Source organism: Manihot esculenta, chromosome 1, assembly GCF_001659605.2.
Source record: "Manihot esculenta cultivar AM560-2 chromosome 1, M.esculenta_v8, whole genome shotgun sequence".
Lineage (NCBI taxonomy): Eukaryota > Viridiplantae > Streptophyta > Magnoliopsida > Malpighiales > Euphorbiaceae > Manihot > Manihot esculenta.
In genome coordinates, this window is record NC_035161.2 from 29,262,102 (window position 1) to 29,287,871 (window position 25,770).

A 25,770-nucleotide genomic window follows, 5' to 3' on the forward strand; every position below is an offset into this window, starting at 1 on the left:
AATAATTTTTTTTAATTTTTATATTTAACAAAATCTATAATATAAAGGAATTTGTTGAACATCATTCTTTTCTTCTTCATGTTAACAAGCTATATACATATTTGTTGAACATCATCAAGGAAAGACTATCTTTGCATCAATCTCACCATGTCGACCAGCCGCTTGCATCTACGTGCAAAGGATGAACATCACACTATCAAAAGCACTCTGTGTTTCTTTTCGGTTTACTTATTTCTTCTTATCAAATTGTTCATTGAATTTATTACTGTCAATTTATTTTTATAAATCCAGGCATCTTTAATTTTAAAATCAAATTTTTAAATATATAATTTTAAAATCAAATTAAATTGAAATAATTTAATTATTTTTTTATTTCAGTTCAGTGAAAGTTAGTTCTTTTATCATATTAATTTTTTAATTTTGATTCGATTCAAAATTAAACTAACTGAATACAGACTTCTAATTTCATTCACTTATTTCAGTTATTTTAAATTTAACTTTTTTAAATTATCGCATATAATATGTCATTTTAATTAATTAATGAATATATCATATATTTTTCTTTAATATTTAAAAAAAAATACACATGATCATATTGTGAATTGAAATAAAATTAAATTTTCAATGGAATAATGAAAAAATCCATGGTGGATTGCAATCATGCCCCAGGTGGGACGATAGAGTTATAAAGATATGTACATATGCTATAAATCTTGATTAGCCTCTTTTTTTTTTTTCTTAAGTTTCTTTTACATGCAAATGCATTAAAGTTGAATTGGTAAAGTTTATAAGGGCATTAAGAACAAAGATATATAGCGTAACTTGCAAATACTAAACTAACTTGAAAAACCTAATCTAGACCCAACTCTTAAGCTTTATAGACTTAGCCTTCAGTAAATGTCTAGAAAGCATCGCCCTGCTAGAGATCAAAGAGACCTCGGAAGCCAAAGAACACGGGTCAGAAGATAACACTCAACACCAAGGGAAAGCACCACCTAATTATCAAAGTCTCCAAAAGAACCCAGGAAGCTCAAGGAGGAGAACTCGGTAACTATAGGCAGAGCATCTCTCGAAAAAAACCATATTTATCAAACAACAAATATCATTAAATACAAATCAAGTCACATTTTAAAATTACTCATATGAAATAATTAGACGTTACTACAGTCAATTTAATATGATTATGACAGATCCACTATAATACTTTTTGAATTTTAACTCTTATTTCAATGGCTGTCAGCAAGACACGTGCAAATATTAATTAATACGTGCAAATACTGATTAATTTTGATAAAATCATAACGTAAACGTCAAAAATAAAAATTAGAAATATATCTTTAAAAAAACATCCCACACATATATTAGATTCAGACAACACAATTGAATAATTATAGAGGTTGAACAATCTCTCGAATAGTAAAATATATCATAATTTCTCTTATTTTTCTGTTGTACAAAGAAATTTGAAAAAAATTATTGATAAATTAAAAAAAAAGAAAATCAACTAAATTTAAAATGATAAAAATTATATAAATTTGTAGATATTATAAATTCTTATTAATCTTTTAATTACGAAAAATTATTGATGGGTTATATAATTAGGGAATTATATGTCCCCTTCAAAGGAGTGTTATTATATTGTTGATATGTAGATGTTAATTAATTATAGTAAGTTGAGACGTTGAGAGATTAAGATGAGAAGCATTATTCATTGTCTCCCTAGACTAAATAATAGGAGTGGCAGTGAAGGCAACAGCCAGCATAACTTTCGTGCAATAATGGGATGTCTTCTCTTTTATTTTTCTTCTTCATAGAAGCATGTCCTACAAGGATAACATTCCAAAGGCTCCAGCCATGCCCATTATCTACCTACTTTATTTGTGGAACGTGATGAATAATTCTGATCAATCAGTTTCTTTGCTAGCTTGTGTGATTATTTGCTCAGATTTAACTCCTTTAATTTTTTCTATGTTGAGTTGAATTCAAATCTAGTTTGTTTAATGTTTAAACGAAATATAGGTTTAAGTTGAGCTTATTTATTTAATTATAGAAATATTTTAGGCTGCATTGCATGATTGATGCGCATGATTATTGTATCACAAATCACACGCACACCGAGAAAGATTTATATATATATTTTTTCTTATGCTTATTTATTTAATTATTTGTTACGTCTAGGGCCCCCATTCTGTGATGTTATTTCTACGGTGAAATGTTTGAAAGCTCAAAGCAAGTCAGATTGGGCCCACTCATGCTCTTTTCTTAATTGGGCCCACACACCTCAGAACTCAAAAAATCAAATGCCATTTTAATTCTCAGATTGGGCCCACTCATGCTCTTCTGGTAAGTGTTGTGGTTAGACTCCTAATGACTCTCACAAATAATTTTTAAACCTTATTTAATTGAAATAAAACTTCTTTTCAGAAGAAGTCATTTATTTTTTTTGACTCATTTAAAAAAAGTGAAATTTTAAAAAATAACATAAGGCACAAAATTTAAACCCATAAAAATAAAAACAAGGAACAAAGGAAACAACTATTGCTTCTGACAAATCTATCAAATATATGGACCTATAAGAGCTAAGTGCAGTAATTAAAAAATGTGAAAAATTATTATTTTTATTAGGAGCATTAAATAAAGAAACCAAATATTTTAAATGATAAAATTAAATATTTTCAATTTATCATAATTATAATTAAAAAATTAATTAAATTTAAAAAAATTAATAATAAATTATAATATAATTTTTAAAATTTTATTTGACTAATAAAATAATTTTTAAATACATATTTTTATTATAATAATATCTTTTTTAAAATTTTATTATTTATTATTTTCACTTTTATATAATATCATAAATTAATAATAAAAAAATTAAAATATATACAAAAATATTTTACAATTTAAAACATATAATATTTCATTTTGTTTAGAATATCATTAATAATGTAAATTTTTTTAAATATAAAAAATACATAATTTATAATATTAAGTAAATATTTAATAAAATATTTTAATATATATTATTTATATATGATATTTTATATAATATAGATTTATTTATAATATATTTAATATTACAAACAAAAAATATAAGATAACATTTAATTTTAATATAAAATTTAAATTAAAAGATTATATTATAATTTACATCCTTAATCTGGTGGTAAAATGCATTTGAGTAAATCTGAAAAGTATCGGATTTTACTTTTTTATTCTCAATCACTTTTATATTTTTAATTTTTAATTTTTTATTTAAAAAAATATATTATAATTTATTATTATTTTTTTTTAATTTAATTTAATTTTTAATTGTAATTGTGATAAATTAAAAAAATTATTTTTTTTTAATTTAAAGAATTAAATTAAATATAAATTATTGTAAATATTTAAATTGTTTTTACTATAATTTATTATTATTATTATTATTATTATTGTTATTAGGGAATTGAGGTAGAACAAAGTACTTAACATAGGGTAGGGGACCCTAAATGGAGGAGGATGTAAAGGTAAAGAAAAAAATAAAAGGGGATGATTGATGATTGATGATTGGGTGATAGAAAATGAAATGTCATTAGCACAGCTAGCAAGGCAGGAGTTAAGGGAGCAAACAATGAGTGCAGCGGAGGTTGAGGTTGCTTGCAACAACCCATCAATCTTATGCTTTACCTCCCCATTTAACCACCTTCATTATTCACTGTTGTCGGCCCCTCTCTCCACGTGGTAGCTAATAACCCTAACCCATCATCAAAGGTTTTTTTTTTTTTTTAAAGAAACACTAATTTCAATAATTCTATTTTCCATTATGATTTTATTTTAAAATGATGGTATAGTAATTATTTTCAATTATACATTCTTGAGCTTCCTATTCAAATTATAGATATAATTTAAATGTCTGTAAAGGAAGTGGACATCTTGATTTTTTAAGAAATTAAAAAACTAATCAAACAAATAAATATAATTTTAATACCTTTTAAAATCTTGAAATTAGTATTTGATTGTGCATTTCTCTATGGTTTAGTGCATTTAGAATTTTCAATTGATTTTAAGATTGGTTTCTGAAATGGCCATGAAGGTGATCTCCAACCCTATGCATTATTTTTTATACTATTTTAGTGTTTTATATTAAAATAGTGCAATATCATCTCCAATCTTCTGCATTATTTTTAACACTAAAAAAAATATTTTATTTATATTATTTTTTCTTTTGAATATTATATTATTTATTTTATTTTAATTTTATTTATATATTTCACTCAAAAAATTTATATAATTTTATATATTCACTCTAAATATTTATATATTTTATATTTTCAATCAATATTCAAATATTTAATTATTTTATAAATAAACAAATAAAAATATATTAATTATAAAAATATATTAATTAAATAATATATTATTTAATTATTAATTTATTTATATTATTTTATATAATATATTATAAATAAATTAATTTATTATAAATATTATTTATAATTGTGAATATATTAATTTAAATTAAAATTTAATAATTATAAAAATATAAAATAAATTAAAAATATAATAAATTATGAGAGTGAAAAAAATAAATTTAATTGAAAATATATATAAATTTTAAATTATATTATAAATTAAAAAAAATTAAAAAAATAAAAATTTTAAATTTTATTATAAATTAAAAAAAAAAGGAAAATAGCGCTTTGACGTGACACTGTAGCACATTATCAAAATCTCGTGAATTTTGACGCTGTATTAGAGAGTCATCTCCAACATAAAGTTTGACACAGCGTTAGGATGTAATAAGTTATCTTTTAAATTTTGGAGGTATTGATAAAAGTATGGTGTGGCATAGGTGACTGTCAATCAAGAAATTTTGGCCACTTGGTTCACTTGGCAAATCCCTAAAATCTAGGGTTGTTGTCATATCAAATCCACTCATTTTTAATATCTGAATTTATATTAAATCAAAGGCAATTAACTATCTATTAGATACCATTAGACAACCAGCAAGAAATTAGAGAGAAACTCTTTCATCTAAGAAATTTGTCTTCATTTTTCTGCCGGATCATGGGGCTTTCTCTATTTCTATCTCTAGATAGGGGAGACTCTCTTCTTTCACTGGTTTGTGGGTTGTCCCTCTCCCTCTAACTCTGGTGAAGATTTTTTTTTTATTTATTATATTTTTTTAATTGATTTTTCTTTATGGCACATGTGATTTTTAAAGTGTAAATTTTTTAATTACCGTTGATTTTTTATTCAAAGTGTTAGATCGACCAAAAAATTTTATTTTATTGGTAGTTATTTTTCTGAGGTTGGTATTATCTACACGCCACAATGTGATCCTAAAATCATAAATGATGCAAGGGGTTTTGTCTATTATCCTTTTAGGATAGACAACTTTTTTAATTGCAGTTGATTTTTTATTTAAAAAGTTAAATCGGCGAAAGGATTTTATTTTATTGATAGTTATTTTTCTGATGTTGGTATCGTCTACATACCACAAGGCGATCCTAAAATCATAAATGATACAAGGGTCTTTGTCTACTATCCTTTTAGGATGGCAATTTTATTGGTTTATCTTTTTTAGCTATTTTAATTTGTTTCTTGGGCTACTTCGCAAGGGTTTCTTCACCTTCTTTATTTCTTTATGTCTACAATTTCCTTATGTCTTCAATGTGTTTGCTTATTTGGTTGTGGCATTAGAGTTCGTTAAGCACAATTGTGCAATGGAGATGGTGATGAAGGAGACGATACAAGTGGCAAGTGCGAGATCTCTCTATTAGTTTTAGGGTTTTTCTTTGGGCCTACGGCCTTTCTTTTGCTGAGATGAGTTTCAATTTTTTTTTTAATTTTTTAAACTTATAACCCTGGACTTGAGCCTTTTGTAATGAATAAATTCTTACTTTTAACCAAAAAAAAAAAAATATATATATATATATATATATATATATATATATTAAATCCACTTAAAATTTATCTAAAATTAGATTGCTTTAAGATATAGAATATCTTATTTAGCTAAATTTTATTTATAGTTCTTAAATTTAGGATTTTATTATAATATTATCGCTCAATGTAAAAATACCTTTGATGACTACTGGATTTCTACTATCCGAATCGTAGTCGAGCCTATATAGGAGAGCCCATCAGAGTTTAATATGCAAGCCTATCTTCTAGCATGCAGCCCAAACCACGCTTAGGCAGGCCGGACAAAATGGGATTCGGACCCAATAGAGAAGAATTCAGCTCACCTGGCTTAATGGATCAGTGGAGGAATAGACCTCTCCATACTCAGGACCATAATTAAATAGCCGCCCGACAATGGAGAAAAGAGACATTACGTCTATACGTACGTACAGTTTTGTATGATAGCGACACTTGACACTGTAGCGCGATTATATGTAACTAGACGACAAAAAGAAAAAAAAAATAAATTATATGTAACTAGACGACAAAAAGAAAAAAAAATAAAAAAAGAGAGCGTGAACCATTCTGACTAAACGTACATATACATATTCAAAATTCTACTCTCTTCTGGATCTCATATCATCACCTTTCAATTTTTTTTTTACATAAAAGTTATTTTTATCTATAATATTTGATCATAAGAATGAGTTTAATACCCTTTAACTCACTTTCTTTCTCTTTCTCATCTCACATACTCTTCCTAAATCTCTTTCCCTCTAACTTTCTGTCGTAGTTTATTTATATCTAACAATATCATCACGGTCTCTCCATTATATTTCTAAGTGGCTCTTTTTACATATTTTGCTCTTTTATCTCTTAAAAAATAAAGTAAAGAAAAGTGTAAGGGGAAGAAGAAGGTTGCAAACGATTACAATAAGCCTTTTTTTATAGTTTTGATTGGGAATTTTGAATCTATGATAAAGATTTTCAATTTCTAAGTGTAAACAAAGGATTTTGAAGATTTACTCAGGGTTTTGAAACTTTGATTTTTTATGGGGTTTTGACTTTGATCTTATATTTGGGAATTTGGACTGTGGATGTTTAGAGAGGTTTTGAGACTTTATTCCTCCAACAATATTTTTAAAGCTTTAATTTTTTGTGAAGTTTGGAAGTGGGAGAGAGATGAGGGAGAAGGGATGTTTTGAGAGATCATGGGTAGGGAAGAGATGGACGAAGAGTAAGTGAAGGAAAAAATAAAGAAAAAAGGTATATAAGTATTTATCATTTTTTATTAATTTAAAATATGTTAAATTATTAATTATTTTTAATCGATAAACTCGTTATTACATTTTAAAAAAAATATTAACTAAATTAATATTTAAAGAGTTTTGTGTTATTTTCCTCTGATCTTTAGATCCTTTCATAAGGACCCTAAACTTTTTCTATTTTTCTTAATTGGCTTAATAATAATATAACTAATAGTGATTGCTGATCTCAGCTTTTTATTATTATTATTATTATTATTTTTGAAAAAATTGCATAAAATGTCTTCTAAATTTAGTAGCTCAGTAAAGTAAAATATCTCAATTTTAGTTTTATTTAAAAAATGATCACTAATTTATAATATATAGTAGATTTTAAAGTTAAAATAAAATTACCCTTTTATCCTTTCTTTCAAAAGAAAAAAATTTCTAATTTCTAATTTCCCTTTTTCTTTTTCTTTTTCTCTTTCTTATTTATAATTAAACTAATTAATAATTCTTTATTAATAAATCAATTTATTTTAATGTTATATTATGAACTAAAATTTAATTATAAGTTATAACAACATGGATTATAATAAATTTAATTGGAAGGATTTTTCAGATACTGAAATTGAAAGGGATGAAGGAATACATTTACACTTATTTGCATTGAAGTCTGTTTAAAATAAAAATAAAAATAATATTAATTTTATATTTAATCAAAATAAAACATAAAAATATTACTTATTGTTTTATTTTATTTTATATAAAATTACAATATTGATAAACTATCATATATCAATATAAAAATATTATTTTAAAACTTAAAACTCATTATTATTATTTTCAGCTATTCAAATTAAATTTTTACTTAATAATAAATAACACATAATAATTTTATTAATAAATTAACTAAAATATTTTATTTACTAATAAATAACTAACAGTGTGTGTGAAACGAATAGCGGTGGAGGTTTCGGATTTACTTTGGTCGCTAAACAAACCTGACGCAGTTGGATAAATTTTAAGTTTTGAGGTTGAGGTCTGGGTGGGCCGAGAAGATACTTATAGAAGGCACCTTTCTTGGGCTCTCATGAGACAATTGGGCCATGAATCTAACTTGCTTTGGATAGTAGTGGGGAACTTTAATGAGTTACTCAGTCCAGATAAAAAAAGAGATCGTTTGCCCTATTCTTTATATCTGTGTAACAAGTTTAAGGATACTCGATTGCAAGATTTTGGTTTTGTTGGTCACCGATTTACGTGGGAGAAATGGCGTGACTTACACAACTGGGTTGAGGAGCGACTTGATAGAGCAGTTGCGTCGGAGTCTTGGTTAGAGAGATTCAACCAATCTCGCATGGTACATATTCCTATCTCCTCGTCTGGTCACTTACCCATCTTCCTTGAACTTAAGCACTTCGTTAAAGTCTATAGAAGGAGGAGGTTTAAATAAGAAAATTTCTAGAATAGGGAAGAGGAATGTGGTAGGATTGTGAAAGAAAGTTGGGGCAAATCTGGAGGTTTACTGATCTAGGATAGATTGAAGTAGTGTAAAGGAGATTTAGATAACCGGGGAAAGCTTCGAGAACATAATCAAATTCAAAAGCAGCCATTGAGAAAGTGAAGGATTGATGTGGAGTTGACCAGGTTAATGAATTAAACGATGCTAAAATCCAACTTCAGAAACTTTACAAGCAGGAGGAGGAGTTTTGGAGACAGCGAGCCAAAATCTTTTGGCTTAAAGAAGGTGACCTCAATACAAAAGCCTTCTATGCTGCTGTAAAAGGCCATGCTCATCAAAACAAAATCACTTCGCTGAGAAATGATAATGGCGAATGGAAAGAGAGTGGAAAGGGATTGGAGGAGCATATCTATAGGTATTTTACTGGCTTATTTACTCATGAAGTTACTGCTCAGTACTTTATTCTGTTTGGAGAGGATATAGTTGGTCTATTATGCCTAGGAGAGGGAGATCCAATCTCTCCCTACATGTTTATTATTGGAGCTGAAGGGTTTTCTGAATTGATCTGTAAATATGAGTCTGAGGGGCTGATACATGAGTGTTGGTTGGCAAGTTCAGCTCCCACGATCTCACACTTATATTTTTGCAGACGACTTCTAGTTATTTTTTCAGGCTAAAAAGGAGGAGTGTTTGGTTATTAAGCGGCGTTAGAAATGTATCATGGAGTTTCATGTCAAGCGTTTAATTTTTCTAAATCATCAATTCAATTTAGTAAAAATATATTACAAAATGATAAGTGTATTATTTATAATGAGTTGGGTATAGTGAAAGAGAATGATATGGCGAGATATCTTGGAATGCCTATGCTTATGAAAATATTTATGCTTTAATATTTATTAATTTCTTAGTACGTTTTTTACTCAATTATCTCTTTTTTTTTTTTTTAATGTAAAAGTGCATGTCAAAAGAAACAGCACAATTTATATAAAAACTAATTAGACAGGATCCAAGAAAATCTCAAGAAAGCACTTAATGATGTAAACAACTTTTAGTCAACTTATCAACCAAAATATTAATAGAATAAAAAATTTAATAAAAAATAAAAGATTTATCTTTAAAATATGAAGTGAGAACAATAACAGTACAAGCCGATGCCTGAATATCGCATCCAACTATTTTTTATTAACAATTTTATAATAATATCATAAAAATCTTGCCCTAGTAAATATTTTATAGTAATTAATTACAACTTTTTTTAATATAACTAAGGCCGGATCCTGAACGAGCAAACGCACCGACACCGACCGATCAGCTGGGGCGAAGCTAACCTATGCTTCTTTTTCCTAAGCCAGACATACACCATAACTTTAATTTTCTTATATTTTTTATAAGATTCTGAAAATGTAGAAAAAAAAAAAAAACTAATAATGAGTTGCATAAATAATCATTTGAAAGTTTATTTATTTATTAATACCTACCTTGCTTTTATTATCTTCCCTGATTTTAAGAGGATATATTTTTTTATACACTTATTGTCAGCAATTTTTATGATGAATATTTCTTGTCATTTACCACGAGACCAAGAAAGTAAGCTGTCTTGCCTTGATTTTGAGTGTACCTGCTCTTAAAATCATTTTTTTTCAATTAAGGGTAAATTTTACTTTTTTATTTTATTTTTTTCAATTTTTTTAATAAATAATATAATTTTATTAGTTACAATCCTTTTATTCTCTATCTGAAATAAAAAATTTTGTAAGAATTTAATTTAATTAATTTTTTTATTATAATTATTTTGTTCAAATTAAAAGAATTCAATTTTTTAAATTTAAAAATTTAGTTGAAATTTTACAAAAATTTATTAATTTTTTTTTATAAAATTATTTATAACAAATGAAAAATTAATAAAATTTTTAATATTTTACTGTTAAAATACTTCTGAGGAATCATGAAAATTTTAAAAAGTAAGATTTGAATACATATACATAACTTTTGAATCATGAATACATATATATAGCGAAAATTGTGAAAAATTTAAAAAGTATGATTTAAAATATCTAGGAAGACAAATTCATATATCTAGAATTTTTCTTTCTCTCTCATTCTTTTGACTTATTATTCACAATTACTGTATGATAATTTTGGATAACTTTTTAATAGAATTTATCGTTGAATTTTTGAATATAAACAACTAAATTCATTTACTAGAGAATTTAATGTAGTTTGGATTATTATTTTTTTTAATTTATTTGATTTGATTTTTTTTACCCATCTATTAATCAATTATTAAAATTAATATTTTTGAATACCTATAAAACGTTTAGAATGATTTTATACTGAGATATCACAAGAATACTATTTGTATTAGGAAGGAAGATTTAACTTATAGAGTTTTATATAAAATAATCACAGAATTTATAAAATTAATTAAAAAATTATTATATTATTAGAGAATAGATAATAATTTATAATTAATTAATTTAATTTTACTTGGGAGGGGAAGTCACTTACCTTAGAATTATTTATTATAAATTTGATAATTAAAATTGAATTGTTAATCAAATGAATTAATTGAATATTTTAAAGTAATTAATATTAATTATTTTATAAATATTAATTATTTCACCAATTTCATTTTGTTGATGGTTGAATATTAATTGGAATACTTAATATTAATTATTTTACAAATTTTATGTTGTTAGTGTTTAATTTAATTTTATTTAAAGTTTACAATTATTTTTTATAAATATTTTGACACTTAATTTACCGTTTAAGTGAATATGATACTCTTTTTTTTTACGATTTCATGCACTCATAGATATCGCACAGATCATAGCCTATCACCTACTATGCAATCATTAAAATCTGTACATGCAATCATTAAAATTTTTATGTTCATTAGTAAGTAGTAAGATGATCGAACCATAAAATTTTCAGTTTAGTATAGTGATGGAGCCATATACTATACTCTAATGTTAATATTCAATAATCCACTGCAACTTAGTTGAGTATTAACAAAATCAAACACAATAAAACAACAAATACAAACTCCAAAAGAAACCTACAAACAGAAAAAAAATAAAAATAAAAATAAAAAACCACACTTAAACTCAAGAAAAATCAACTAAAAGACTAGAAACTTAAAACATGTACACATGAGTGATTTACCCAATGACATATGAGCCTAAAACCATCGCTTAATATTTCTTTCGCCTTTGCTATCGCTCTTTCTAACCAATTTTTTAATCAATTTTTTTATTTAAAATAAAAAATGTGTAATTTATAAAATTTTTATTTAAAAAAAATAATAAAATCACGTATACTTTTTATTAGAATTCATTTAAATTTTTATTTTATGAAATGAATCATATCAACATAAGGTAAAAATTAATCCTTCATTGTTGATTTGGACTCCTTTGAAAATTTATTGTTACTGTGTAAATGATTTTTTAAGAAGTTCTTGAAATTTGTTATTATGAAGGCTTGGAGCCGAAGTTAGATGGGCATGTTCACTAATTTGGTTCAAATTTATTGTTAGCATATGGGTCGCAAGGTCTCTTTTTATTTACAAAAAATAATTTATATTTTAAAATATTTTTATAAAAATATATTATTTTAACAAATTTTTTTCCTTAAGTTATTATTTAATAAATAAAATTAGATAAATTTATATATTAGTATTTAATAAAATTTTTAAAGGGTGGATTGATATTTTGAAAAATGAAATTATTTTCATTAAAAAAATTAATTTTTATTTTAATTAAAAAAATTTTTTTATTAATTTTGAAATATCTTAAATATCAAAAAATATATTTTATAAAACAAATAAAATCTTAGTTAATTTATACAAAAAAAAGTAAGAAAGTTTTTTTTTTGAAAAATATTTTTTCTAAATAAATGAATCTCAATATATATGAAAATTGTTTTTTTATACATTAATATATGGAATATTTCAACCCATATTTCAGTATGACGGTGTCAACAAAGGGTGACTGTTTTAGTGATATATTTTACTTATTAATTAATTTCATTTTAATTATTGTAAATGTAAAATTTATTTTTCCCAAGATAAATGGATTCTTTATTCTTGCATCTTTATGGAATTTCCTTACATGGGGACAGAGCAGAGCAGTCTCTTTATTCTTTACTCCTGATCTATTTAGCGGATATGGCGGATTGAATAATGACCGTTGATTATGGATTGATAATCAAAAGGTTTAGGTCTTGTTTCGTAATTAATGTAATTATTGAATGTAATTTTATCTATGGACTATTTTTATATGTAAAATGATTAATAACTTTATATATATCATATAATTTATTTTATAATGAGTTGTTAAATTCATTATTTTTTATATTAATTTTTATAATTTTGTTATATTTTTATCAAAATTTTTTACTTGTATTTTAATTTTAAACATATTTAATGCTAAAATGTAAGAAAAGGAATCCACATTAGATTATTTTAGATTTATTTTTGAGTTAAAATTTTAATTTATTTAAAATTATGATCCAAATTCGATGAATAAACAACACATATTGAATTTTGTTAGAAGCATAGAATTTAAATTATTTTAGATAACTTCAAATACAATAAAAAATTTATGCTAACAACAATAAAAAAACATTTATTGATTTATTTATTTTTTTTAAATTTAAATATTTCATTTAATGTTTTAATCGGAAAAAGTTATATAAGATCCGTTTTAGAAGTAAGAAAATAATTCTAAATTCATTTTTTATTTTCGATTAAACATTAATCTATTTGAGATTTTTATTAAGTTGTAAGATTTAATGATTTTTTTATTTTAATTTTTGTTTTTATTATTTTTTAGAAACACTATTATTATTATTATTATTTTTTTAGATATTCAAGACGTATTGAGTATCCTAATTAGAAAATATGTTTGTTAATTAACTCAAATAAATATATAATTATTTAATTGAATTAAAATAAATAAAAATTATTATATTTATTTATATTAAAAAGTTAAGTAATTTGATTTAAATAATATAATTTAGTTATTAATTAAATTTAAATAAATAAATAATTAATTAAATTTATACACTTATTAAAATTATTAATTAATTAAAAATTAATTTAATACTTTATAAATTAATTTAATTTAAAAAAATAGTGAAATTCACTTTTTGAAATACCTTAACCAAATAACGGAATCAGTAATATTTAAAGGATTCTATGCAGGTTATTTTATTATTAATAAATAAACAAAGTTATATACACTGCAGATGTAGCATGCGCAGTGCAGGTGTGGCCTGATTGCAAGCAAGAACATAAAGTGAACCATGAAAAGGATCACAGCTAATAAGCTCTTGGCCCAAATCATCGCCATTAAAATCTCTATTTATACCCCCACACTGCAACCCCTCTTTCCATCAATCTACTCTCCTCTCTTCTCTTCTTCACCTCTGATCTCTACTCTGACTGACTCTGCACTGTGGCCGAGGCCATGGCTAAATTTGTTGCTGCTTTCTTCTTGGCCCTCATTGCCCTTTCAATGCTCCAAACTTTGGTAAGAAACTTTCTTCCTCCCATCTCGAACAAGAAAATTACAAAACTCATAGCAAGAAAATCAAAGAAAATAAGCAAGAATTTAACCCTTTTCCCCCCTTTTGTGCTGTGTTCATCAGGTTATGTCATCTCATGGGCATGGAGGTCACCACTACAACAGCCAAGTGAGCTATTTTTGCATCTCTCTTATGCTTAGCTAATAATGCGTATGATTGTATTCAGTAAGTGCTAATCGTGGTATAATTTCAGAGGCGATATGGACCAGGGAGTCTTAAGAGCTACCGTAAGCACCTACATTCTTGTTTTTTTCTGCTGAATCTCTCTTATTTTCTTTTCTTTTCCTCCAAACAACCAAAGTTTACACGGAAAGCCCCACAGAGTTCACACACTTCCGAGATCTAGACGAGGGCTAATTCACCCCAAGTCAAACAAGTGACTTTCGACTGCGGTCATTTTCTTGAAATTAACCCTTCCTTTTACCTAGAAAATGAGTTTGGGAAGCTGGAAACGAAGCATTAAAGATAATGATTTTGTTTGTTTTGTGAATGACCAGAATGCCCATCACAATGCTCGAGGAGATGCAGCAAGACACAATACCACAAGCCATGCATGTTCTTCTGTCAGAAATGCTGCAGAAAGTGCCTGTGTGTGCCTCCAGGGTATTATGGGAATAAAGCTGTGTGCCCTTGCTACAACAACTGGAAGACCAAGGAAGGAGGACCCAAATGCCCTTGAACCAAATCTCTCATTCCTATTATTACCATAAATATTAGTACTGTGGTCTTAAATCATCAGTGCGTTGCCATTTCAGTCGTTCTGCTAACTATATACACTGTGTGTTTTGTTCCCTATAAGATTTATGGTGGGTTTGTTTTCTTTGTTTCAAGTCATTACTTGATGATCTCAGAGTCAGGATGGCTAATTTATTATTCATATTATCAATGAATTTTATAGTTTTATGGATTTTGCTCCCAATCCCATGTGTATGGATGATATTGGGATTCATATGCTATTAAATTATGACAGATCTGAGATATCCTTGATCATAAAGTGAAGATTTTTCATGTGGGCTTGCTTTATTAGCAGAATTTTCTCAATTTTGAAGCAATTTGATTGATTTATCAGAGGATGGCCTGACTAATTGAAATTGGGTATGGGAAATGAATAGTGTTTGAATCTTGGACACATGATGAGAGAAACAGGAAAAGCACATGAGGCCGCTTCTTGTGGGCACCGACAAGCATGCTAAATAGGCAGGGGAATGGTGTGGGGACGCTCATTATGCCAAAGGAGTTAAATTCCCATTTGTGGGACATTTGGCTGGTGAAAGTTGTTCGAAATTTTCAACTCTTTCAAGTTGATAATATTCTAAATGAAATCATTCACCATCTCTGGTTGTTAGTTGTGGTTGATTGACGAGTAACGGTTTGATTGAGCCCAAACGTCAAGGATTGAGGACTACATGTATAAAAATGACTTATTATTTGTGGAAATGTTAAAAGAAAAAAAAAATCCTAAAATACACACAATCGTTAAACTTGTTAAATTGGTCATAGGATTGGGTAAATAATGCGTGGAGTTCAATCATTGAGAAGTTACTATAATACAAGAGGAATTATTTAGAATTGAAATTTATTAATCATTAATCCCTGGATATTGGGTTGCTCGAAAAATTCTTCATCGTGCTTCACTTGCAGTGGAACCAAGTACGAGTAACTTTGACAACCTAGTATCCTTTTTGGAGAATATTTGAAAAATTCCTTTGCCTATTAAACTATCTAATTTTTTAAATGGATGTTACTTAAACGTCATCCTTGCAATGATCACTTTAATAACACATTGTCTCATATGGATCCATCAAGCAAATGGTGTGGAGAGAGAGAAACCTTGAAGCAAGCGTCTCAGCGATTTTTTCTTGTTTTGGAATGTTTAGCTCGTCGTGAAGTCCTCTTATTGGCATTCAACTATAATTTACAAAATATTATTATTGAGGAAGACTTCTTGATGGTGATGTGAGCCATGGCTGATCACTCTATTCCCCTTACCATTCAGGATTTGATAAAGAGCATTCATGAATTGGCAACCCGTCTCAGAGATGTTTCCTTCAAGCATGTTCATCCAGAGGGCAACAAAGTAACTCACGCTTTAGCCACTAAAGTCCTTGTTGATGCCTCTTTCCTTTATAGCCATCTTGATACCTCTTTCCTTCACAGCCGTTATAATCAATTTTGTTTTACACTGGCAACATGCCCTCTTAATATTTCAATAAAATCCATCTTCGACAAAAAAAAAAAAAAAAAACTTTAGATATAATTTAATATTTAATGCTTATTATTAAATAAATATGTAAGTAAATATAATTAAATATTAACATCACATTCATTAATATAATTAATGCAATACCCTCTTTACTTAATATATTTTACATAAATTATCAAATTATAATTAATATAATTAAAATAACTAGTTTCATTTATGTTTCCTATTATATACCTCTCCCTCATATTGCTTTCTTCAAAATAGTAAAAAATATAATCAAATGTTAAACCCTGCATTGCAGTTGTTTATTTGGCTTCAGAATTTTTTTTTTTTTTTTTATTTTTTATTTTTTTTTTTTTTTATTTAAGCCTCGTGCTAATGATGTATCCTTTTCTGGTCTTGAGCCTTATTATTAGTGGAGCTGAAATTTTGTAAAAAATTATTTTAATTAATTTTTTCTTTCTGTAATTTTTTTGAATAAAAAAATTTGATTTTTTTAAAATTTAAAAAATTTATTTTAAAAAAAATATAAATTTTAATTTTATAAGAATTTATTTAAATTTTTTCTTTAAAAAATTATCAAATATGGAGTTAAATGAAAATGGATTTAAGAAAATTCCAATTATATAGATCTTACATCAAAACAATTCATGAAAACAACTCGGTAATTTTCAAATTCCCTCCTTTGACTCTTGCCTTTCCGAAAATCTAGTAGAAGACGCAAGTGGGACTGACAAACATGTTCAAAAGATCGAAGAATTATGCAAGGAGTGAGTCTCTTCTTCTTAAATTTTGCAAGATAATTACATGTTAATATTTTTACAATTGCGGTGATGTGCCGGTTTAGTTTGTAGTTGGTGATGTTGCTGGTGCGGTGCCGGTGGCTGTGGCAATGAAGGCAGCAATGATAGCGGTGGTGTTGTGATGGTCATGCTCTTCCCTACACTTGTAGGTGACTAGTATGGTTCAAACGATTGTACAATTTGGTAAGATGATACAAATTGGAGTTGGTGGTGTTGGCCAGAGTACTGATTGTTTTTCTTACAATGGTGGTAAGGGTGGGTGGAAGTCGGTTTAAACTGAAAAATTAACCAAACTGATTTAATTTGTAATCTAGAAAAAAAATTGATTGAGCCGAACATAATAATTTATTTATTTTAATTAATTATTATTAAGCCTCAAATTAGAGGCAAAAACAATGAATCTAATTGAAATTAGGAAAATTCTTATATGTATTTGAATGTACAAGTTGTTTTGCACATATAACAGGTTAGAATATGTAGATCTCATCACGTTTGAAATAATATTTTTTTAATTTTAAATTACGTGTTAAAATTATATTAATCAATATGCACATCTGGATATATAGAAGAATTTTTCTTAAAATTAAATGGTTAGAATTTTCCTTAAAATTAAATGGTTCATGTGGTGGTCGGAGACCAAATTGCAAAATATTCCCAATTGGAAAAAAGAAAAAATCTCTAGGAAGTAGGAAAAAGCATATGCGGTTGTTTCTCATTTTTAACCGTTTTTCATAGTTAAGAAATTTGGAAATCACAACAAATTAAGCAAACTCCTTGCTTTTATTCTTTTCTTTATTTTTTTTTTCTTTATAGAAAAAATTAAACAGAGTTTTGGACCGACCTGTTGCTTGCTTGTTGAAATTCCCTTCTACTCTAGCTTTGAGTTTAAAGATGTGTGGCAATGGAGATTAGTTCTTCTGCCATCATGATTTGCCTTCCTGTTGCAGGAGATGTGAACAGGGCACTGGAGTGCCCTTCTACTTCTGTAGCTATTAGGGTTTGATTGTCTAAGGGCTTGGGCCCAGTTGTAAGAGATAGTAGGGTGCTTTTTACCACTCTCTTTGTATTTGGGCTTGCATTTTACTTGGTTTTCAGCCTTGCTCTGTACCACAATTATTATCAATTGAACCTTCTTTACCTTGGACAGAAAACAAACTATTAATTTTTGTCATTTTGTTTGGAGAGAATATTTCAAGAAAATCATAAAACATTTGAAGGAGATTGAGAGGTTGTATTGCATGTGTTTGGTAATTTGTTAGCATGTTAAGTGCTAACCATGTTGACACTTAACAATTCAGTACATGCAATCAGTAAAGATTGTCCGAAGATATTACAAGTGAAGAAGAGCATTATTCTCTCTATTCTATGGTATTGTAGTGGGAGACAACTTCAAAGAGCATCGAGAGGATCGTTATTGTGAGCCTCCATGTCTTTGCTTCTGATTCTACGAAGTTTGAATGAAAAAGAGCGAGGAGAAATTGCCTGGACTGGCTTATCAGTCACTCGAATCAGGTTGTAAGACCATGCTCCAAGCAGTGTTCCCACCACTGGTCCAATCAAGTAGACCCATATCCCCTTGTAGTGTGCACTAGCAATTGCTGGCCCTAGCGTCCTTGCAGGGTTCATAGAGCCGCCTGATACTGGACTGAGGATCACTAGACAAATTATTAGTTTTATAGCTGTGGATTCTCCACATCAAACTAGGGTTTCCCAAGGCTCTGCTTCCAAGTTTACCAGGCCATATCCCCTTGTAGTTTTCATAAATATTTCAATTTGGCATTTTCTTAATTAGAAAAAATATCTTATAATAAAAAAAAAATGAAGGCCTAGACCCATAATGGTAGTGGAGAGTAGGTCCAATTCTTGTAGGTCACATGAATCACAAAAGGGAATATCTTAAGAGTTAATTTATTTATATATATTAAAAAAAAGTTAATTTATTGATATTGTATGATTTTGGAAGTTAAAAAAGGGAAGTGCCTACTCTGTTGGGTATGGCTTACCCGGCCAGTATAGATGTTATACACACAGCAGAACCAACTGCTATACCTGCCAATTCTCCTATCTACAGTTAAAAAGAGGCAAAATAATTAATTAAAAAAAAGAAAAAGGCAAAAGGTTTGAGTTAATTGAGGATGTTTTATTCCTGAAATACTTACAGCCTTTGTGTCAGTTGCCACTGCTGAAGTGACAAACATCATAGAAAACGTTACAACAATTTCCATGATGAGAGCTTGGAGATCTGACCCTGCAGGTGAAGTTGTGCCTACGTGTTTTATAGGATGAAGTAGCACTTTCAATGTAAATGAAGCAGATATTGCTCCAGTTAACTGAGCTGCTACGTAAAATGGCACCTGTAACAATTAAAAAAAAAAAAATCATTCTATTTTAGAAGAAGCACATGAACTGAGATTTTTTTTTAAAAAAATCATTATCGAAATTAATTACTCTTATTAATGGATTTTCTTCTAATTTAATCGCAGGAAAATACAGTTGTATTTGTCACTATGCTATAGCATTGTGGAACGTGGAGTGCTTGTCAAAGTTGGAAAATAAAAAAATAGGTTCAACTAGCTATTTTTAAAACAGGAATACATTTAATAGTACGTAACAATTATTTGATCAAAAAAAAGAAAAATTATTTTAAAAATAATAAACAATTTTTGGTTTGGCTGTTTTCTGTGAGGACCCATTAATGCGTATTGTGCGGTCAAATGAGAATTTAATTTTGTCTATTTGCATATGCCCTTTATAAAGATTCCTCTTTCCTCATCTTGTGGCCACTGGCCAGGCAACCACCCTTTTTCCTATCCATAACCCTACTCTCCCCCCTCTCTCAAAAAGGGAAAAACAATTTCTCTCTGAAATTAAGGGAATAATTTATCTATTACAAGCTTAATAATTAGAATCCCAACTCGAAATTTAACAGTTTTGAAAACGATTTCTATTAGGTGGAATCATTACTTATCTAATGATTTAATCTTCTGAAATTGTGACATTTGGCATGCAGTATTATTAAACCGAACGTTGTTATTAGCTTCCATGATCTTTTCTTGGTTTTACAAATAATAACAATGAAGAAGGAGATGATTAAAGAGGAAACTGACAAATAGACAAGTTTTCACATTTAAGCAATTTTGTGGCCACGAGTGGCTGGCAAAAAACCTGAAGCGATGAACCTCATATAATGGGCGGTGGGTCAGATTATTACTGTTGTCCTATCTGTATCCTAAGCCTGTCACCAGATATGCATGGCCTTATATTGTCTACTGATCGATGAAACCTATCCACATACTCCCAAATCAAAGCAGAAAATTGAAAAAAAATTACCAAATAATGTATAGAGGATGAATTAATGTTTGTTTTTTCACCTGCTTCCATGGAAAATGGCGAACAGCTGCAAAAGCTGCAGTGACTGCAGGGTTCATGTGAGCACCAGAGACATGTCCCACTGCGTAGATCATCACTGTCACTATGAGCCCTCCAGCTATTGAGGCTCCTAGTTTTGAGATTCTTTGTTCATCACTTGCACTAATTGCAGCAGCTCCACATGTCACAAACACCAACAAATACGTTGCCATGACCTCTGCCACCACCTGCGTTTGCTGAGATCAGTACGTTTTTTGAACTTCAATAGACCATGCATTCACTTTATATGTATTTTCTTTTCTACGTGTTTGTTTCCTAGGAAAGCAGAAAAAAAATGATCGTTATTACCTTTCTGAGAAAAGCAGGAGGATAATTTTTTCGAAATGATTGAACGAGTTGAGACTTTGGGTTCTCCACAGAGACCAGATTATCTTCCATGGAAGCTGAGGTGTTGAGATTTGGATCTATTGTCGCCATTATTTCTTGATCCAAAAAGAAGCCTGCAAAATTGATGGAACGATATAGAAAATGATTGAGGGAAATGAATTATTTATATAAATATAGAAGGGAGATAGCTAGAGAATCAAGAAAAAGATACCCAAGTTAACACAAGTTGCTAATATACCCTGTACCTACAGGTTCTCTGCAAAATCAAATATATCCATTACTAGCAGCAGAGCTCATTATATATATATATATATTTTTTTTTTTTTTAATTTATTTTTCCTTGGTTGTAACACAAGGATTTCTTTTGCGGTCGTTAAAGTTGTCAACTTTTTTTTTTTTTCATCAGATTTATTGATTTAATTTTTTGCTAATAATAATGAAATTATTGTCGTATATTATTTTTCTTGGATCTGTATGATACTTGTGGAAAAAAAAATTTCTATATAATTTTGATAATAAATACTAGATAATTAAACTTGTACAATTGAATTAATTAATTAAGCTATATGATATAAACATTACTCACTTGGTTAAGAGTAAAACTCATAAATTTTTACATCCTTCACTCACTTTGCCATTATCATCACAATCTCTTATTTTTTAAAAAAATATTTAAAAAAAAATACAAAAATTCATAAAAAGTTATTTAATTTTTTTAAACAAAATAAATCTTTCCAAATAAAAGATTTAACAATACATATTCTTCTTTAAATTAATCTCTTTTACTTGCCTAGATTTTGCTTCCACAGAGCACAGACCTACCGCACTCACAACTCTATCTTCCCAGTCGGTAGCAGTCAAAATCTGGACAATTTAAAATGAGTATAAATTATTATTAAGTTCTTAATTAAAATATTTCAACTCGTTTAATGTAAATATAATTATTTAAATATGAAATATATTTTTATGATAATATTTATAAATTATATTTTTACTTGAAAAAAATGTAATTTATAACCCAAATCATATTATATTGAATTTAATTATTTAATTATTTTGGTAGGAAGCATGCATGAACATTACAAGGCAAAAAGGATTTCATATTGATGATTGATACAATTGGATTGGAGGTTAAAAAATGTGTTAATTAGTCATATTTAATTATTAGAATTAATTAATTTACATATTCAACTAGTCATTAATTATATAATTAACTTACAAAATATTTTTAGCTTGAACTTGTTCTTTCAACGCATAATAGACGTGGCTACTGATCTGGCATTTCTGTCTCATCCTCGACAAAATATCCTTCTATTTATAATAGTTTATAGTTAGTTAGACTTAGTTTCAAATTTGATGATATAAGATCCAGAAAATAGGATTTTACAAAGGTTCTGTAAAATTGGAAAAAGTTTAGACGTAGAGAAGAACATTTCTCCCTTTATATGTTTTCTTTTGTCCGCTAGTGACGTGTAACAGAATGTATATCATTGGTCACCTGTTCCTGTCACGTTGATATGGACGTATGAGGAGATCAGATCACTGCCCCATGTGTAGCGGCCTCCGATTCTCTCAGACGCGCGTGCAAATGGGCCTACCAGACGAGTGAGTTGGTCGCCTTCCTTCCTCTGGGCTAGGCCGAAAGATGGAATTAGAGTTGGGTCTAGAGAGGATAGGATCGCCGGATCATAAAGGCTGGACTGGCCTGATCGTGGAGTCGGAATAGAGCCCGATCTCAAGATTGAGCGGACTGGTGGGCTGGACCTGAATCATAAGAGAGACTTGAGGGCCTCTAAATAATGGATTGATATCATGGACTTGGCCCTCAGACCGGGGTGGAGAAATCCAGCGGTCATCAAAATTCTTCCAGTCTCCTTCTCTTCGCTCTCAATTTGAAATTTAAAATTTTGTAAAAATTTAATTTAATTTTTCAATGAGAAAATTTATTTTTCAATTTTGAAAAGAATTTATTTTAAAAAATCATAAATAATTTTCTAAAAATTTGTTTGAATTAACTTTTTAAAAAAATAATTTTTGTAAATGAAAGGTTAAAATTCCGAAATACATTGCAGGTCACCGAATGGATGGAGCATAATCGGCAGTTGACAAAAGCAAAATTCCCAGACTCTGTTGGAACTCTATTAAATTTCCTTTTGTCTTTTTATGAAGTTTTCAAGGTGATTACATCATGCTTTTAGCATCATGAGTTTAATAAAAAAAAAAAAAAGGTTGCATGCAAATTTTTTTATTTTTTTTTAAAGAAAAAAATCAAGGTGGTGATTATATATGACAAGGGTTATCAAACTTAGTGTATATGATAGTTACTAAATCAGATTTTTTGAAATACGTTTAGAGTTGAGAAGTGGTAATCTATCAATATCATTGAATAAGCATACTCTACCAAATTGAATAACAAAATATTTTATTGTTTCAATTGAAAATAAGATAATTAATTACTAATATATTTTTATAATGGCTTACTTAATAATTTGAAGCTAATTCGTACTTCTCTTTGATTTAATAAAAGTTTTTTTTTAAATAATAATATATTTTTTCTTTGTTTTCCCTCAGCAGGAAGAGAATATGTGCTTTTTCCCCTGCCTTCTACTAGCTACACAAGTGGAGAGACTTATCAAAAAAGGAATCAAATTCTTATAGGCAAAGATGCTTTTAGATTTCCCCTTTTTCAGGTAAGATCACCCATGCATATATATAATTAACTCCAACTGAAATTAAAATTCGATATTTTCAATTCTAGAAAATTTCAGTATTAATGAATAAATTATATTTTTTAATTACGAAAAAAAAATAATTATTGTGTTTTTGTGTACCACATGATATGCATATTGGACCACGCAATATCCAAGTAATTATTCGATGCTTAAGTCGCAGCTTTCATGGGTTGGTTAATTAATTTCTTTGAGAAAAACTTGGAGATGTACCAATGGCAGCGCAGAGAAATTCTTACGTCAACCTGATTTTATGTGCATGCGCGCAGTCGTGCTCTAATTACAACGCAGAACGGCTGCTTCTCTGTGATCATTGTATTGTGATTCTTTTTGTGTTTACAAGCTGTGGAAAAGCTCAGATCTACTCTCTTCTTTGTTTATCAAGATCACGCAATCGGTTGGCTGGTGATAGCTTGCGAGGCTTTAGTGTAAAAGGCACAAATAAAATAAAATGCCCAAGTGTTATGCCACCTCTATTCTTAGCGGTGTTGAGGCCCCTTGGTCCAATAGTTTTCTTTCACTGCATGTTGCTTTCACTCCTTGCATCTGTTAAGCATGTATCCTTTTGACTCTAATTGTTTTTAGGCGGTCGATATTTCTTCGATTCGATTTTAAATTAAATTAAAATTAAAAATAAATTAAAAACTGCGATCAATATTTAAATTAAATTAAAATTAAAAAATTTAAAAATTGAAATAATAAAAATATAGCAATTGAAAAAGATAAAAACTAAATCAATTTGTATTTGACAATTAAACAGAAATTCAAGCAAGTGGAAGTTGTTTAAACTATCTTTCTACTTTCTTAGTTCCTATCCAGAAACAAATGCCAAAAACAAAATAATGAGACAAATACGCAACAACTCAATAAAATTAAGGAGACATTTAGATCAAAAGTTTAGTGTAGTTGTCTGAGGTTGCATACCCAATAGTTGCTCAACACCCATTTGCTAAAAGTATCAATAAGTTATTTAAATTATAAACTCTTGAACTAGTGCATTTTGGAAAGTTGTAAAATTCAAGCGGTTTGCAATAACTACTGCTATTCCAAGATATATAAAAAGACCAATTTACTTTTTTTTTTCAATGTAATTTTTAATTTCTATTTATCAATTTTAAAAATAAAAATAAAAAATGATTTGAAAAATAAAAATAATATGTCTATTTAAATAATAATAATAATGACATAATCAATGAAATAATATATATTTATCTTAACAGTAAAACTAATTATATGATATACTATTATTAATAATTTTACACATCAATATCAATAACTATACAAAGTTTTACCAAATATTTTAAAAAAATGAAATATCATCAACAATTAATCAATAATATTCATCTACCCATCCACCGTATTTAACTATTAAATTAAATAGGCGTTAAGATTGATAATAATTCATACTCAACAACAGCAGAGATTAACAAAATCAATTCCAAAAAAAAAGTTATATACAAATTGCAAGTTGATGAGCAGAATAAAAACAAGAAGCCAAAGGGGGCATTCACATCATGCACCATGCTTGCACCTTAATGAGCATATATATATATATATTAATATATTTAAAAAGAAAGAGATAAACATAAGAGTTTTTGCATAGCTCAAAAACTAAATACTAAAATTTTCTATAAATAAATTAACATCTAGTAGTACAATAAGCCTATAGAAAGAAGGGAGGATTACAAGAGGAAGAAAAAAAAGAAACAACATTAATTAAAATGTGATGTAATAGTTAAGGTTGAGATGATACCAAATGTATACACAAGTTGGCCGGAGTTGCGAGAAACCGGCAGGTCCTGTATAAATGGGTGGCCTCCCTTTAAAAGGGCCTAAATTGTTGAAACCCTAAACACTCCACAAAGGCATCTACGTGATCTTCTACTCTACCCATGCAATTACTTTCTTTAGGATTTAAAGATTTCAATATATCCTGTATATGTTCCCACCATGTATATGTCTGAACGATTTGAGTCCGTTGATCCAGATCTCTCCCTCTCTGTATAGGTTCAACAATAGGGATCAAGCATAAGTGACCATACGTGGCCAATCTTCTCAATAACAATATATGCATGCATGCAACGGAGGGTGATCG

General features: G+C 28.1%; 2 protein-coding genes across 3 annotated transcripts; one reads left to right on the forward strand and one right to left on the reverse strand.

The window, feature by feature from the left end:
• Window positions 1–13,968: 13,968 nt before the first annotated feature.
• Window positions 13,969–15,091, forward strand: LOC110622612 (gibberellin-regulated protein 4). Its single transcript, XM_021767181.2, has 4 exons — window positions 13,969–14,129; window positions 14,248–14,292; window positions 14,378–14,411; window positions 14,682–15,091. The coding sequence occupies exons 1-4, from the start codon at window positions 14,067–14,069 to the stop codon at window positions 14,861–14,863; spliced, it is 324 nt and encodes a 107-aa protein (XP_021622873.1). The 5' UTR covers window positions 13,969–14,066; the 3' UTR covers window positions 14,864–15,091.
• A 3,309-nt stretch (window positions 15,092–18,400) lies between these two features.
• Window positions 18,401–21,269, reverse strand: LOC110622032 (aquaporin NIP2-1). Of its 2 annotated transcripts, none has more exons than XM_021766381.2 (6): window positions 21,158–21,269; window positions 20,908–21,059; window positions 20,562–20,786; window positions 19,350–19,544; window positions 19,194–19,255; window positions 18,401–18,835 (listed from the first exon to the last, which is right to left on the reverse strand). In XM_021766381.2, exons 2-6 carry the CDS (start codon window positions 21,034–21,036, stop codon window positions 18,580–18,582), a joined length of 867 nt encoding a protein of 288 aa, XP_021622073.1. In that variant the 5' UTR covers window positions 21,037–21,059; window positions 21,158–21,269; the 3' UTR covers window positions 18,401–18,579. The 2 variants fall into 2 exon arrangements, with proteins under 2 accessions (XP_021622073.1, XP_043812672.1); XM_043956737.1 differs by having other exon boundaries at window positions 21,192–21,209.
• Window positions 21,270–25,770: the final 4,501 nt, after the last annotated feature.